A 17,042-nucleotide genomic window follows, 5' to 3' on the forward strand; every position below is an offset into this window, starting at 1 on the left:
AGGGCTCACTAGCACTGCAATAAGTGAAGGGTTTATATTGCTCCAAGTCACAGATGTTGTATTAAAGATCTACAGGTGGCTCATGAGGTCTTAACTGCTGGAGCATAATGGGCTGTGTTGCAATTTGAAAATAATTCTCCTTCAAATGATGAAGGCTGTGAATGACTCACATGTTTTGATTGTTTCTCTGTTTTTTTCTATACAGTTATACTTTCTGGTGGGCAGATGGTTTGCTGTCGTACCTTCCAGTACCTTATGATGAAGGTATTAGATTTTTTATTATAGTAATCACATTTTGTTATAGTTGCTCATTTGATTCACCTGTCTGTCTGTATGTCTGTTTGTCTGTCTGTCTGTCTGTCTGTCTGTCTGTCTGTCGATCTATCGATCTGTAATTTAAATTTCTAATATCCATCCATGCATTCACCTCGATCTAATTTCTATCTATCTGTATTCATCCATCTACCGGTAATTAAAATTTCTAACATCCATCCATCCATCCATCCATCCATCCATTCATCCATCCATATAGAGAGAGAAAGCATCATTAGCATGTGCAAATTGTATACTGTGTATTGTATTGCATCATATACTAATGTAATGATTCTTCTATGAAATTTCTTCAGTCCCCTGTGAGAAGAACAAGAAGAAGGTGGTGGTAAAGCGAGTTAATCAGTACGACGAGAGCACAGACATGTACACGGAGTTCTTCAAACCTTATGAACTTACCGCTTTCGACGATACTTTCTGTATTGCCATGACCAACTCGGCAAGGTCAGTTCAGTATACACGTGCTGGATTTAAATTCCCGTGAAAAGCCGATTAAAGCACAAATCCCATCGAACGTGTAGCAAACCTTTTTAATTTGCTTTGTTTTAGGGAGTTTATGCCTAAGAGTGTTGGCCTGGACCCGAGCCCCTTCACTGTGCGGAAACCAGAAGAGACCGGCAAATCGGTGCTGGGGTGAGCAGATACTTTACTTTCAAAATGACATTAAAATTTATTTTAGTGTTCACACCTCATTGGATATCTGGAGCTCCAGGTGTTGCTTCTTCTGACTGCTTTTGTATGTTTGGGAAAAAAAGAACCTGGTTCGAAAGTGCTTGGGGGTTCTGAACAATTTTGGAAGTTTCCATTGGTTTGATAAAAACAAACAAAAAAAACAGCATAAAAATTAAATGGCACAACATGGACAAAAGTATTGGGACACCTGACTTTTCCAGACTTTCCCAGCTTTGTCCATATCGAGTGTATATATTCCACTATTGCTTTTAAAAATAGACATCCTCATAGAAAAACTGCCTGAGATGTCATGAGAACGTAAACTCAGGAATAGGATCCATACAGAAAATAACGCATGTATCTGTGGAAGGTAACAATTTATAATCCCATTATATGATGTCCAGTCCAATCAGAGTTTAATTCCTTTTCTTCAGAGTCTTTTATGATTTGTTAAAGACTGAAATTACAGACATAGATATAGAGATATAGATAGATAGATAGATAGATAGATAGATAGATAGATAGATAGATAGATAGATAGATAGATAGATAGATAGATAGATAGATAGATAGATAGAGGGAGAGAGAGATAGAGAGATAGATAGAGATCTTTTTCAGGGACTGAAATGTTGGATGGATGGATATTTATTAGAGACAGACAGACAGACAGACAGATCTTTTTAAGGGACTGAAATTAGGGATGGATGGGTGGATGGATGGATGGATATTTATTAGGGACTGAAATTACAGACAGACAGACAGACAGAGAGACAGAGAGATAGAGATCTTTTTAAGGGACTGAAATTAGGGATGGATGGATGGATGGATGGATGGATGGATGGATGGATATTTATTAGGGACCGAAATGACTGACTGACTGACAGACAGACAGACAGTCAGTCAGTCAGTCAGACAGACAGACAGACAGACAGACAGACAGACAGACAGACAGATAGAGAGATAGAGATCATTTTTAGGGACTGAAATTATATTGGGATGGATGGATGGATGGATGGATGGATGGATGTATTATTTATTAGGGACTGAAATTAGATTTGGACAGACAGACAGGTATTTATTTGGGACTAAAATTTTAGTGAGATGGATGGATGGATTGACAGATGGGGAGAGAGAGAGAGAGAGAGAGAGAGAGAGAGAGATTCATTAGGGACTGAAATGACAGACAGGCAGACAGACAGATAGCACCTATTTTGTTTGAAATAAATATGTACTTTTTTTGGCTTCTGAAACAGGAAATGGCAAGACTTTTCCGGGTCTGAACAAGACGTGTTCAGACATCATGTACAAATGTGATGTGTTTCGGTAGAAATGTTTACCAGCACAAATCACACCACAGCAAGCTATTCAGCGTTCTACCAATCGTTATGATGCCACGAGTACCTGAGAGAGTGTTTATATTTTAATAATCCTTATAGATTTATAAACCTTTGTCATGAATGTTATTTCAATACTGTACTAAAGCCCTGGTGTCTGGCATTGTGTCACCCGTCCTGTGTGGCATATGATCCCTTGATTAAATAAAGCCAAAGGATCAAATTTCCCCTCAGGGATCAACAAAGCCATGTCAACATGCTAGTCATGTTAGCGACTCCGTTCGAGGCAAACGACGCACATGCTGACTCGAGAGCTTACCGGTTTTGTTTTGACGGTCTCGTAACACCTGCCGGTGTCATTTAGAACTCATGCCAACCCACTTCATGTGTCAGGCAAAATACATGCGCAGAAAACACAGTTGGTGACCTTCATTACCAGGAAAATGAAGAAAACAATATTACACGCACACGCACACACACACATGCACATGCAAGGTGTTTTACTCATGTTTTGAAGTGTGTGAATATTTAACCCGGCTGTTGTTTTTCAGGTGGGAAACAGTAGCACATGGTCTTTGCCTCACTGACTCATGCACTAAGTGGGGCAGAATGTCAGATTATCCCTGCCAGATTGACCCCTAGCACTGCTAGTCAAATATTGGTCTGATGTATTGCGTATGTTTATGGGAAGTGGTAGTTTAGTGGGTTACTGATCAAAAGGTCAACGGTTTAGTATCCCAAAGCCTCCCTATCGGTCCCCTGAGCAAGGCCCTTTGTGCTCCAGGGGCGCTGTATAATGTTTCATTCCAACCTTCCAACTTTCTCGCAGTAACAAGTCCAGCAAGGAGGAGGCTGTGCTGCAGCGCAAGACAGCAGCGAGCGCTCCTCCTCCTCCGAGCGAAGAGCAGATCTCCAGCAGCTCCGAGGATGACTCCGAGGAAGATCGCGAGGACGAGACCACCGCTTCGCATCGCTACACGCCCATCAAACTCGCCGAGTCCAGAGACAGCGTCCACGCTCAAGAGGTATCGGCTTTCCCTACGTTTACCGCCGACTACATCCTCCACGCCTCCGCGGAGAGTGTCGGCGAACCCCGGTTTCTCTCTCTCTCGACCACATCTCTGTTTCCATGGAAGCCTTTTCACTTCCACCTCCTGCGTTCTCTCGGTATCCTCTCAGGCTCAGTGCGTGGGGAATTTCAGATACCAATCTTTCGTCAGATCAAGGCCATTCGATAGATCGCTATAATATACGCCCTTTAACTTCTCCTGAAAATAGGGTTGCTCTAACAATGGCGCTATTATACTCCTGCATGCTGTATCTTCTTATTTTATTCATATGATTTGTACCGTATTTTCACACATCAGTTTCACACAGTAGGATCTGGTCAGAAATCCCCCCCAACCCCCACACCCAGGTTTTAAACCAGACGTCAACAAGGCACAGCCTGTCCTTAAATAATATTGTGCGGGAAAAATGATCTCCAGAACACAATTCCTCATGTCAGACACAAGCAGGAATCTGAATGTTGCTTAAAAAAACGTTTTGCTTTTCAGCTCGGCACGTTTCCCGTCATTTCACCAAGAAGCTAATCCAGGCGAATATGTACGTGCTCTGTGAAGATAAATCGCCAGGGAAAAAAAAACCCACTTCGATTTGTTAACACTTCATTAAACGTAGTATGGCTTTATGCATGAATGCTGAATTTAACACATCAGTGAAACGAATGCTCGACGGATCGCTTTTTTTCGATTAGCAATATTACCATCGTGCGCGCACACACACTTCTTTTTCTCCCCGTGTTTTTCTTTCTCGCTTTCTCCATGCGAGCCCGCATCCCACACGGGTGACTCAAGCGGGTTTTTGTCATGTTGCCATACCAACAAGGTTGTCTGGCTGTATATTCGTTTGCACGGAACGACAGAGCGAAGTGGAGTAAAGGAGAACGAGCGAGATTTTTAATTATTTATCTTATTTATCAAATTCCAATTAACGATATTTCTGCTTCTCCCTCTCATGCCGTCTCGTGTCACAGAAATCGGAGCGATTTGTGGACGGGTTCGTGTGAGACGAGCGTGTGGGCACGTGCCTGGCCTTTGTGTTTTTGTTTTCCGTCAGCGTTTCTGCATGTGAGGGTCTTCGTTAAATTGGTCGGACTCGGGGGCTTTGTTCGTACAATTGATGACACATTCATTCGATTCTCCGCGGTGTAGCTGAACCCACTCTACCGCCCTCTCGGCCTTTCATTACGATCGCAATTACTGCACGCGATACAGCTCCTGGCATGATCTCCGACTCATAAGGGAGCTTAGTTTCAGGAAATGTTCTACTGTATTTTAGTACTGTAGATGTGCACCTAAATGAGATAAAGAGATAAACAGGTTATAAAATTGTATAAAAGATCATTTCCTTCCTTAAGTTTATCCCTAATGAGCGAGCCAGGGGGCGACTGTGAAGAGGAAAAAAACTCCCTGAGATGACATGAGGAAGAAACCTTGAGAGGAACCAGGTTCAAAATGGAACCTCATCTGGGTGATGATTTATCTCACTATCCAGCATGGGTTCTGTTTAAGTCTCAGGTGTTTCTCTTTGTGACTTCTCAGGAAGTTTTTTTACTTGACACTCTCGCGATTGCATTGCGTATTATTAGAACGAGAAAACGTTCTTCGAGAAAATCCTGAAATCCATCCATCTGTCCATTCATCCTGTACATTTTTGATATGTTTTATGTACACTTGACTGTTTAAGAGCTTTTAAGCAGTCACCTGTTCCTTACCGATCCAATGTTTGGCTTTATCAGCATATTAAGAGTCATAAATCATCCCATATTCACTCTATAAAGCTTAATAAGATCCCCCACTCTTTTGGGAAGATGTTCCACAAAGTTGTGTGCTTGTTGAGATTTGTGCTCATTCAGCCACAAGGGTGTTAGCAAGGTCATGTACTGATGTAGGTGAGGTCATGAGGCTTGGGGTGGCGTTCAAATTCATCCCAAAGATGTTCAATAGGTTCGAGGTGAGAACTCTAGAGCAGGAGATCTTCCACTTCAACCCAAGAATGGGCTCCTTAGAGTCTGGTTCCTCTGAAGGTTTCTTTCCTCAGGAGGATAAAATGATATAAACTGATATTTATAATCTATTTCTTTCTGTAAAGCTGCCCTCTGTAACAATTGCTATACAAATGAAATTGATCTTAATTGAATTAAATATCCAGCCACACCAATCTGCCACTCTCGGGCCCCTTAGCAAGGCCCTTAACCCCATAGCTGTTTGCTTGTATGAATGAGATAAATGTCGATCTGGATACGGGGGTCTGCCAAATGCCATAAATGTAAATAATAATACCAATATATAACAATAGCCTCAGATATTAGATGGAGCTCCAAATCCTGATCACATTTATACTAATAACAGTTTTCGTATCTTCTGTATCTTGTGCTGAGTGTGTAAGAGAAGGCATCCGCACTCCATACTATTATGTTCTAGTTTCCCGGAGGTGCATCCTGTGTGTGTGTGTGTGTGTGTGTGTGTGTGTGTGTGTGTGTGTGTGTGTGTGTGTGTGTGTGTGTGTGTGTGTGTGTACAGACACGGGACAGGACGAGACATATTAAAGTATCAAGCCGTTATGATGTAGCAGCTGAACCTCAGGCCCTCTGATATCGGAGCTGACGCATAGAGCAAATTCAGGAAAGGCATCAGCTGCCATCTGCTTCGAAAAGAGGCCATATTTTGTAGGGGTTTTTTTTCCCCTTTGCTCTGAAGCGTTTCCATGGAGATGTGGAGCGCGTGTGTCACAGTCGCTGTTGCTCGGGTGCCTTGGTGGTTTGTCAAAGACACGGTGACTTATGTGGTATTACTCACATCCACACTTCTGCGGTTTTGTTTCTGCAGATTGAGCATTTCTTTGCTGCTTATATACGTTTTACAGAGAATTCAAACCCCTGTTTTTTTCGATTCCTGACTATAGAATTTTGTAATAATCAATATATAAATGCACAAATGTTGTTGTCTACAACGGGCCCCGTTGAAGCTTCTGTTACATCAGCGTCAAAAGGTATCAGCGTGGACTCATCAAGCTGCTTCCTGGTTGTGTGTAATTTTAGTTTTCGATATCTGGAATTATTTAGGATCGATTTCAACATGATCTAAAAGCAGTATAGAAAAAAAGAAACAAAAAGTCGAACACACTTCATTACACGAGTAATGTCATTTGTAATGTGGCGTAGGGTTGCAAAGGGGTGGAAACTTTCCCGAAACTTTCTATGGAAACTTCAGCTGGGGAATTTTTTAATTATTCCAAGTTGGAAGCATACTAGGAATTTCCGGGTATCTCTGGGAATGAATAAAAAATAAAATTTCTGTAATTTGAGTGAATATTCGCCAAAGATGGAAATATTTTGCAGTCATTTTGTGTTCAGGTTACAAGAAATCATGTGTGTGTTATGTTATGGAGGAATGTGTAGTGCATGTTGGGGGCGTGGCCTTAATAACCCTGCAGTCAATGCGCTGTGTGCATGCGATTGATGAACGTGTAGGTAGAAATTCAAACCAAAATTACATTCAAATTCCGCTGTTATAGACTAACCTGCAATTTTGTAATTTCCCAGTTTATTTCCAATAATTCCCATTGAAAGTTTCCGGTCTTTCCAGAATTTTTTTAATGCAAATTCTCAAAAGCCATTCAAAGCACATTTTCATGCAACTGGCTTTGTGCACAGGGTCATTGTCATGCTGGAACAGGTTTTGGGTCTCCTAATCCAAGTGAAGGAATCATTCCACGCTACAGCATCCAAAGATGTCCGTTGCAACCGTGTGTCTCCAGCATTGTGTTAACAATTTGGAGAAGAATAGCCTTTATTTGTCACATATACATTACAGCACGGTGAAATTCAATCACCAATTCAGAAGCTAAGGGTCAGGAGCAGGTCAGCCAAAATACGGCGCCCCCTGGAGCACAGAGGGTTAAGGGGCCTTGCTCAAGGGCCCAAGAGTGGCAGCTTGGCGATACCGGGGCTTGAACTCCCGACCTTCCGATCAGTAACCCGCTCCCCTTTCTGAACGTCTGTAACAGCATATCATGAGGAAGAATCGTTTTCTTCTCCCATTATCCTGTTGTTTATTCATAAAGAATTATTCTTCCACGCAGGTCTATAAGAGTAATATCTCTTTCCCATTGCGCATAACCGTATTCATCTTGTTTTCTCGTTTGTATGAATAAGGCATGGCTGTGATTTTAGGAGAGCGTATTTTCTTCATAGAAGCCGTATGAAACGGATCACATGAGTGAGTTACAGGGAGAAATTCAGAAAGGATAAAATATTTAAAGCTTAAAATCTTTTCCTCACTTACCCTCATACAGTCAGGAAGAATTATGATGTACAGTGACATGTTGGTTTGTTTTTTTGTACTCCTACTAACACAACTAACGTGAGTTTTTAATGAATTGTATAGGTGATCCTTTTTTTTTTTCATTTTATTTAACATTTAAATAAAATATTATAATTAGGATTCATACTTGGAGGCAATTCTTTTGCTGTCAGTGGCTACCTGAAGTCAGGAACCCATGTAGTTTTCTTCTTTGGAGATTCTTTTGCCAGGTTTTTACTGCATCCATTTTCAGTAGCTGCTTGTTTGTGGGACTTTACGTCTTCATTTTGTCTTTAGCAAATGAAAAGAGACTCTCAGCCATTGAAAAACATTTTATTTTGTTATCTTACGGAGCTCGTGGGTGGGTTCTGCAGTATGCCTGAGGTTAGAGTTTGGGTTTTGCATCACTTTTGCATTTGATTAAATATGAGCAGAAGCACCGTACACTTTACAAGTCATCATGCTACTTCTATAAACATCAAAAAACACCAGTGACCCAATTCCAGTGGCAGACCAAAACACTATGTTTGACACATGATATATTGCAATATGCTTTGGATCATGAGCCTCTCCTTTCTTCTCCATGCTCTCCTGTACCTATTATAGATTTGCCTGCTTAGTCGACTTTAAATATTTGCATGTATAAAATACAATACAAATACAAATCCTCAAGGTCATAAAGACAATATTTAACTAGTAATGGACACCTTTAGCATGTTTCACAAGAGACGAGACAAAGTATTTAGTTGAATGTTTTTAGGACTTTACAACTCATCTTGCAACTTTTAAAAGCTTTAACATCATCCAAAAGCACCAGTGACTCAATTTCATTAGCAGTCTGATGGTGTGTGTGTGTGTGTGTGTGTGTGTGTGTGTGTGTGTGTATATATATAATATACCATCAGACTGCCTCCATTTGACACATGATATGCTTTGGATCGTAAGCTGGTCCTTTCCTTCTCCATGCCCTTCTTTTCCTATAATAGATTTGCTTGTATAGTCGAATTTAAATAATTGCATGGAATCAATGTAAAGCCCGTTTTACACCGAATGCATTTTGTACATCGGGACGTGGAACAGGTTTAGTAAATACAACTTGCAAATCATAATTTATAAATGCAGGTGTACAGGTATGTACTGGACAGTGAGTGTATATATTTTTCAGAACCGAGCACAGATTCTTTTATTATCCAAATGGAAAACTCAAAAGTTTTATTTGTTGATATTTATATTTATAGCATTTGGCAGAAGTGGAGGGTTAAGGGCCACATTTAAGGGCCCAGCATTTGCAGCTTAATGGTGCTGGGATTTGAACTCACAACCTTCCGAGATGTTCTTCCAACGTCTTTTACCACTGAGCTAAAAAGGCATCAAGTGGAAGAAAAAAATGATTAAAGAAAAAAATGTGATTAAAATAGAATAAAACTACAAAGAAAATAAAATCAAAAGAATAAAATGTGCATAATTTAGTCCAGCAAAAAAAAAAAAGGTTGAGTCCCTGAATTGCCTGCGGGATGAAGATTGTGGACACGTTGCAAAATACAGCATGTGTCAAAAAACTATGAAGGAGGCAAATTACCATAGCAGCATGTTGTGCTATGATCTGTTTTGAAATCTGCGTAAAAAGAGGGAGAGCCATATAAATAATCAAATATCAACATCTTGAATTATTTAGTTCGGAAATGATCGCATTTTTGTCCCTTTTTTGATCTTCGACATGGACAGTTTTTACGCAATGAATGTTATTTATATAAATCATATTTCTGAAACTATCTTTGAATCAAATTCTCTTTTCAGAGGTAAACTTGACTGAATTGTTCTCCTTTTCAGGAGCATCCGCAGCAGCCTGCGAGAGAGCCATATGGATTAAATCTGTCTGCTTTGCCCAGGGACGAGGACCTCTGCATATATCACAGGTCAGATTTAATCAAAGTGAATTATGGCTGAATTATGGGTGGGCTGGTTCATGGGGTGTACTATTATAGTGTGTGCTTTGAAATATGCTTCAAAGATTCATAAGAAAAGGCTGTGTGTGAAATTCGCTATTGGGATTGTATATATACAGGTAGCCCCCGACTCGTGAAATAGGTTGGGACCGGAAAAGTGAGACTTACGTGTCTCGGTCCCACAATGCACGCCTTTCTTTTTCTCTCTTCTTTTCTCCTCCCTCTGTTTGTGGGGTTGTCAAATCTAAATAGCGTGCATAGAATACAGATTAACATGGCAGAGGCAGAGCTGTAACTTCCTGGAGACAGAACAGGAAAATAACAACTTGTTTTGCACTACAAAGACCTGTTAGACATCAGAAAGCACTTATTTTAATTAATGATATGCCGTCTGTTTGAACACAACAGTGTTGTGTTGAATCGAATAGAAATCTGATCGCACTGCATCGTTGATGTCGGGGGTAAATGGACTTGGTAGCCGCCTCATATGTATCCTTAATGTATCTTATCATTGGCTGTGCATCGAGATGCGAATCTCATCTGCCTCAGTTATGGAGATTCACATCCCTACTATCTATATTTGAAGCACTCTTCTCCTAAAGAGCGTTTACTCATTCTTCTGACTCCGCCCTCCATTCCCAAAAACAGCACTTGACCACGCCCTCACCACCACAATAGTAAGATTTTCTTTTTAAAGTTTTAATACCCATATTTAATGTAGGGTGCCAATACTTAATGAATTAGCATTTCTTCTGTTTGTGTATTACTAGGTACTTAACGTAGCTTGAAAATATATGCTTGTTTCTTGTCACACTTTGTCCACACACACACACACACACACACACACACACACACACACTAAAGGTCATGTGTTTAATGTGAGTGAGTGGTCCTCTTTGTCAGGACCTACCTTACATATTGACCTCATTTTAAAGTACCAAAATACAAAATCAAATCTATTTATTCTTCTCTTAAACAATTGAATCTCATGAAAATCTGCTCTGAACCCTGACTGCCTGCTTATCATAATCGGAAAGGGCAATCGGAACTGGACAGTCAAAATTTGGCAACCTGCTTTTGAAGTTGTAGTTAGCTCCGGCTGGTGGTGGTGGTATAATGATGTGAGGAATACCAATAAAGCATCGAAAAAATGTCAGCCTGTCTATCTTTTTTTTAATAGTTACAATCTACAAATTACACATTTTCAAATTGGTTCTTGGTTCCATGGCCAAGAGTTCAGTGGCCTCCACAGTCTCCGGGTCTGAATCAAATTTGCAGCATGTTTGCAGCAATCACTTAAATCAGTCATGTCAAGATTGACAGAATCTTATGCCCTGTGGAATCCATGTAATGAAGAATTACCACTCAAGCCTCCATATATGTAGAATATGAAGCACCTCTATTTCTCTAGCCTTACCTACTTCCTTCAGATGAGGTCACATCTCTGTTTTGTTGACTCACACTTAACTACCTTTTCCCCCTATATATATATATATATATATATATATATATATATATATATATATATATATATATATATATATATATATATATAAATGCTTGTGTCACGTGTATGCAAGGCTGCCCACATGCAACCTCTTCTGCCCACGGTGTCTTTGGGCTGTGAACAGCTTTCCATTTGTATTGTGTGCATTATGTCAACGGACAATATCTGCTTCAGTCACACACAGTATTCTTTATGGAAATGAGTCATTGCAGGGATTATTCAGACGCTTAATTGCGTAAACTTATTATATTATAGTATAGTATATAAAGCTTATTTTGTATCCAGTGTGTGTGGTGCATGTGTTATATATAATCCAATGAAATTTACACTGGTATAATGTTTGTACAGATTTTCCCACCTTGGCCAAAACCAACACAAAGTGGAAAGAGATGAACAGCTGATGGACACCAGAAACTTTCTGGAAAATGTCATTAATCTGTAAGTCTCACACATGCACACACATATTTCACTTGACTTGACATTCTACCATACAGGCCTGATTGGTGGAGTGCTGCAGAGATGGTTGTTATACTGGAACGTTCTCCTATCTCCATAGAGAAATGCTGGAGCTCTTTCAGAGTGACAATCAGTTTCTTGGTTACCTCTTTGACTAAGACCCTTCAGCCCAGAAGGTTCAGTTTGGCTGGGCGGCTCCGGTCTTGGGAGAGTCCTGGTGTTCCAAACTTCTTCCATTAATGGATATTGAGGCCACTGTGCTCATTGGGACCGTTAATGCTGCAGAAATGTTTCTGTACCCTTCCTCATGTCTGTACCTCGATACATTTCTGTATCGGAGGTCTTTGAAATTCATGGCTTGGTTTGTGCTCTGACATACACTGTTAACTGTGGGACCTAATATAGACAAGTGTGTGTACCTTTCCAAATCATGTCCAATCAACTGGATTTTACCACGAGTGGACTCTATTAAAGTAGTACAAACATTTTAAGGATGATCAACGGAAACTGGATGCACCTGAGCTCAATTTTGAGCGAGACAGTGTTAAACCGCATAGTACATCTATTACAACAGCATAGCTTCATAGCAGAAGAGTCTAAGTTTTGAACCAATTGCGTCATCTTGAATCGAAAAACACGGTAAAGAAGCCCGGCTAGAATCCAGTATCAGACACAAATGGGGCAAAACTCCAGCTGTTGGTCTACTCAGTTCCCATTGTATACAGACTGTTTTTGAAAGAAGAGGTACAATGCTAAACATGGTCCCGTACCAACTTTTTCGAGACATTTTGCAGCCATCAATTTCAAAATTATGTTGGTAATTTCAAATTGATGGTACATTTTCTTTGTTTGAACATTCGATATGTTTGTTCTATTATGAATAAAATATGGGTTCATGAGATTTGCAAATGATTGCATTCTGCTTTACTTACATTTCACACAGGGTCTCAACTTTTTTGTACATTTGATTATACAGAAAAGATGGAGTAGGCACACCATGCAAATTAACAAGTAAGCTTGTTGTCCAGCTTTGGTGCAAACAAAGTAAAACCAATAGCAATTTTTGAGTGGAACTGTTTTTGTCACTGGTTCAGTTTTCCGAACTCTGCTGTAAAAGCAAGTGGCTGCTTTTACACGTCTGACCGCTAACAGCAGCCCAACAGCACCACTCTATAGAGCAATATCTAATACCTTAAAAGCCACTTTATATTCTAGGTCAGTTCGGTCCACTCTGCTCTCATCTCGGTCTGATCATGTGAGACAAAGGCAGCATTTTCCGACGGTGTGCTTCAATAACGTTATGTAATAATAAAGTAGAACGCCCACTGAAAGCCCACGATAATCCAGTCCGCAGATGAACACGTGTTTGCAAAAGTAACACCTTGTTTTTTTTGCATGTTTGCCAACCGATTTTGTCGCACTGATGTCAATCGTGGCAATGACAAAGTGTGAAATGTACACTTGCAATGTGCTCTGCATACTGTATGCTTTACCCTTGCTTTTCAATGTTGCCTTCCTGTGCGCCTTTACTGTGTAAACCATACACTCAAGTGTGTGTAGGAATCTTTAGGTTGACATTTCACGCCGGAATTTACTGTATGCTGTACAGTATCGATGGAAATACTTAGCATTTGGTCTGAAACATTGCACCGTGCTAGACACAGTGTCATCTACAACGTTATTGAATGTCGCGCAATGATGACACGAATTAAACTCGTCGTATGCCTTTTCAGATATTGATGCCAAATGCATCTAACATCCAGCATGTACAAATTTTTAGGTATTTTTTATAAATAAACAGCTTCTGTTTACCACAAATACATAAAGAACAATACAACTTTTCTTCGCATGTTCTAGCTTGTTTGGATGCTAGGTTAGGCCAGAGTAAAGGATGCTGGGGTTTAAACCCCTGATCCTTTTATCAGTAATCCTGAGAGTTTATGGCTTAACCACTGCATGTGATTGGTTAGATTTCAAAGAGCATACCATGTATATTATACATACAATTTCTCATTAAAAACAAAATTCAATTGCATATACTTTACTTCATTTTAACAAGTCTCTACTTACTCGATTGAATTCCATACAGTAGATTGAAAGTAAACCAATTACATTATAAATCCCGAAGATTATACTGTAGCGGCCATTAAGCACAGGTTTAAGCACTTTCTGGCCTCACCTCTTAGTGATGGAGTCTCATTTCCTGTTTCCTGTGCCCTGTATCCTGTAGCCAAGCTGCAAATGATCAGGTAATGTGGCTGAACATATGAGTTCTGGATCAGTAAGTAACCTTGTTGCTGAGAAATAACCTCAAAACTCCTCAATGCATCAAAGAAAACTTTGATTCATGCTTAATTCAACATATACCAGGAGTGAAATTTCCACCATTTTAAATAAAAAACACTTATCAAGCTGCTTCTTGTGCACATTTTATCCAGTAATCAAGAACTTTGGATCACAGCATTTTAATACCAATTCGAACACAATCCGATTTTTGTTATGTAGTTCTTGATGGTCTTTTGAGTCACTGAAGCCTGAGTTTTAACACTATAGGTTTCTTTACTTCTTTGTCTGATTTCTTTGTTTTTTTTATTCTGGTCCATCATCCTAATGCGCTCAACCAGAGAAAGACTCAACATTCAAATGAATTAATGGCAAGCAGTCAGTTCGGCCATTTTACATTGCCTGCTTTTTGTGTAGCTTTTGTCCTCATTTGGTTCCTCCTTTATAAAGCATTGGGATGCTGTCTAACTGGGAAATGGTAGCTCACTGGATAAGATGTTGGACATCTGATTAAAAGGTCATGGTTTCATATCCCAGCACTGCGAAATGAGATAACTATGTCATTTTGAAAAGGGCATCTGCCAAATGCCCCAAATGTAACTATTTGTGCAGAATATTCTTTAATTTGTGCAAACCAATTGTCTCTGTGTAACTGGTCATTGGAGATTCCATAGCTGAAGTGGTGTGCCATAGGGGTCCTGGGCTGTCATGGTAACAGGGTACATGGTCATGTGTGAGGCCAGGTTGGACATTCTGCCAGGTTCGGAAAGAGTTGAAAGGCATCGGAGGTGGCTTTTGGTGGATAAATTGACATTTGTAACTCAGGCAGCTGCTCTGTTGGATCCTTTGCAGCAAGTGAAACATTCCACATCCACCAATCAGGGTCGAGCGCACACTCTGTTTTTAACTTATTTTGATTGGCGCTTGGTGGTATCTACTTTTCACCAACATACAGTTCAGTGTCAGTTCAGTGTAATATAATTCTATTAGTAGATCGGTGTGCCGAGAGTCTTTTTACATACACTGAGTTGATTAAGTAAAGTGTCAGAAATAATAATAGGAACATTATTGCCATAATAAATTATAGTACTTTGGATACTTAAGTATATTTAAAGGCAAATACTTTTGTACTTTTACTTAAGTGAAAGTTTAAAGGGACACTTTTTCCTGGAGGCATATTTTACCTACTGAATCTCTACTTATACTCAACTACATGGGTTGTGTATTTCATCCACTACTGATCAATTCTTACAGATAGAATTTTTTTGTATAGAGACATGTGGATAAGATGTAAACAATGGCATATGACATTGACATTGCCTAACCAATGAAATTAGATTCCAAAATAATTCAATTTAATTCCTAAATTTACTGCTCATACATTTGGTCTAAGTTAATCCCTTCCTGAGATGGTATGAGGAAGAACCCTTTAGAGGAACCAGACTCATAAAGGGAACCCGTCGTCGTCTGGTTAGCACCGAATATCCATTAATTTTAGTTCCAAAGTAATCCTACGTCAAATATGTAAAGTTTGTGCTTCCTCAAAACAGTTTTATAAAAAACTTTTTACACATTGACTGTTGATTCCTGAGGTACCAGTGACTAGTGCTCCTGTCTTTCTTTTCATGGGATCTGCCCAGTTCATCCCGACACCCTACAGCTGGATGGAGTTCTCTTCAATTGGAGACCACACTGTGCAGCTGCTGGATGGTTCCACATAAATAACATGAAGATCCACAAAGTTACATAGAAACAGAAGAATTTTGTTGAAAGATTTGGAGTGTAATTAATATTAACAGTCTGCTACAATGCTTCAGGACCACAGTTTGAAAGAACAGCTCCCATTACTGAACCTCAACAGTGATTGAATTGCAATGAATGGACATTTAGTGTGAGGATGGGTTCTCTTTTGAGTCCAGTTTCTTGAGCTTTCTTCATCTCAGGGAGCTTTTCCCCCACATAATTTGCCACTCACTTAATTATTATGGCTCAGCTTACAATTGTAAGGAACCAAATTTATAGGCACTAAACTTTATACAACTGTATAACCTTTTGGGACATTGTCTATTATTAAAAGTGAATTGAATTCAGTTGACATTCGGTTGACATTTCAGCTTCTGTATACTGCCATATTTAATAATTCCTATAGAAGATCAACTCAACTCAAGGTTGTTGGTTTTTGAGAAACATCTCCGCTATACAAATCCTACTGTATTGAACCGAATTCATTTCTTGATCTTGTTTCTTTTTTTCAGGTCTCCAGTGTCCTCGTTCGGCGGAGACAGCATTTACGAGGTGTCGGCTCCGCGGGTCGATTTGGAGACCCAGAACATTTTCCATGCGCACGTCCACACGGGCCGCGGCCTGATCAAAACAATGTGTAGAGAAGACATAATCATTTATCGCGAGTATGTAAAAAACAGATACATGTGACCCGTTTGTCACATGTTTTAGCGCTCGTGAAGGCTTTTCAGTACGCCTGGAAGAAGACCTTCTAGTAAATAAATGCCGGAAGGTCTTTACAAAAACATTTTTTCAGTTGACCTTCCTCCATAAAAATCGTCTCAGATCTCACACAAAGGATTAGAACTGAAGCTTCTCAGCTGAAACCTTTAATTTTATTTGCAGTTATAAACGTTACAATGACTGGATAATAGTGTAGGTTTATTTCCAATATTGCACATTCCAATATCCTCTGTATAGCACTTGCTTTTATGAGAGGACTGATTTCACAGGTCACATGTACAAGCTGGACTGCTAATGTGCATCTTAGTTTTTTTCTTTCTTTCTTTTTGAAATTTAAATGATCATTATTTATATCGTTCCATGATTGCGTTTAATGTGTATGTAAATGAGCTTGTTTGTGTATTTATTAAACTTTATTTCTCCCCTCATATTATTCCTTACTGTTTCCCCGTTTTTTCTGATCAGTTTAACGTCTCTCAGTTTGATTCCCTCTTTGTTCAGCCGTCTGAGCCCTGAGTCTCTTTTGCCTAGAAGCCTCGTGACTTCAGAGCAGAAGGACGATCTATTGAAACAGCAGTGCAGGAAGGGGTCACGTGGCTTGGTGTACAATTGACATGGCAATCTTACAAAAATACGCAGGTGTACACATTTATTCAAACACACACACACACACACACACACA

The 17,042-nt window shown here is 39.7% G+C and overlaps 1 protein-coding gene across 2 annotated transcripts in view; it reads left to right on the forward strand.

The window, feature by feature from the left end:
- The window catches only part of fig4a (FIG4 phosphoinositide 5-phosphatase a), a 54,844-nt gene extending 38,056 nt beyond the window's left edge, over positions 1-16,788 (forward strand). For both annotated transcript variants that reach the window (XM_046873837.1, XM_046873836.1), the window contains exons 18-24: positions 206-264; positions 627-774; positions 880-963; positions 3,166-3,361; positions 9,533-9,618; positions 11,504-11,593; positions 16,150-16,788. In XM_046873837.1, the coding sequence (XP_046729793.1) occupies positions 206-264; positions 627-774; positions 880-963; positions 3,166-3,361; positions 9,533-9,618; positions 11,504-11,593; positions 16,150-16,327 (841 nt within the window). In that variant the 3' untranslated portion in view covers positions 16,328-16,788. The remainder of the gene's footprint in view (positions 1-205; positions 265-626; positions 775-879; positions 964-3,165; positions 3,362-9,532; positions 9,619-11,503; positions 11,594-16,149) is intronic.
- Positions 16,789-17,042: the final 254 nt, after the last annotated feature.

The sequence above is a fragment of the Silurus meridionalis genome, chromosome 18, assembly GCF_014805685.1.
Source record: "Silurus meridionalis isolate SWU-2019-XX chromosome 18, ASM1480568v1, whole genome shotgun sequence".
In the NCBI taxonomy this organism is placed as follows: Eukaryota; Metazoa; Chordata; class Actinopteri; order Siluriformes; family Siluridae; genus Silurus; species Silurus meridionalis.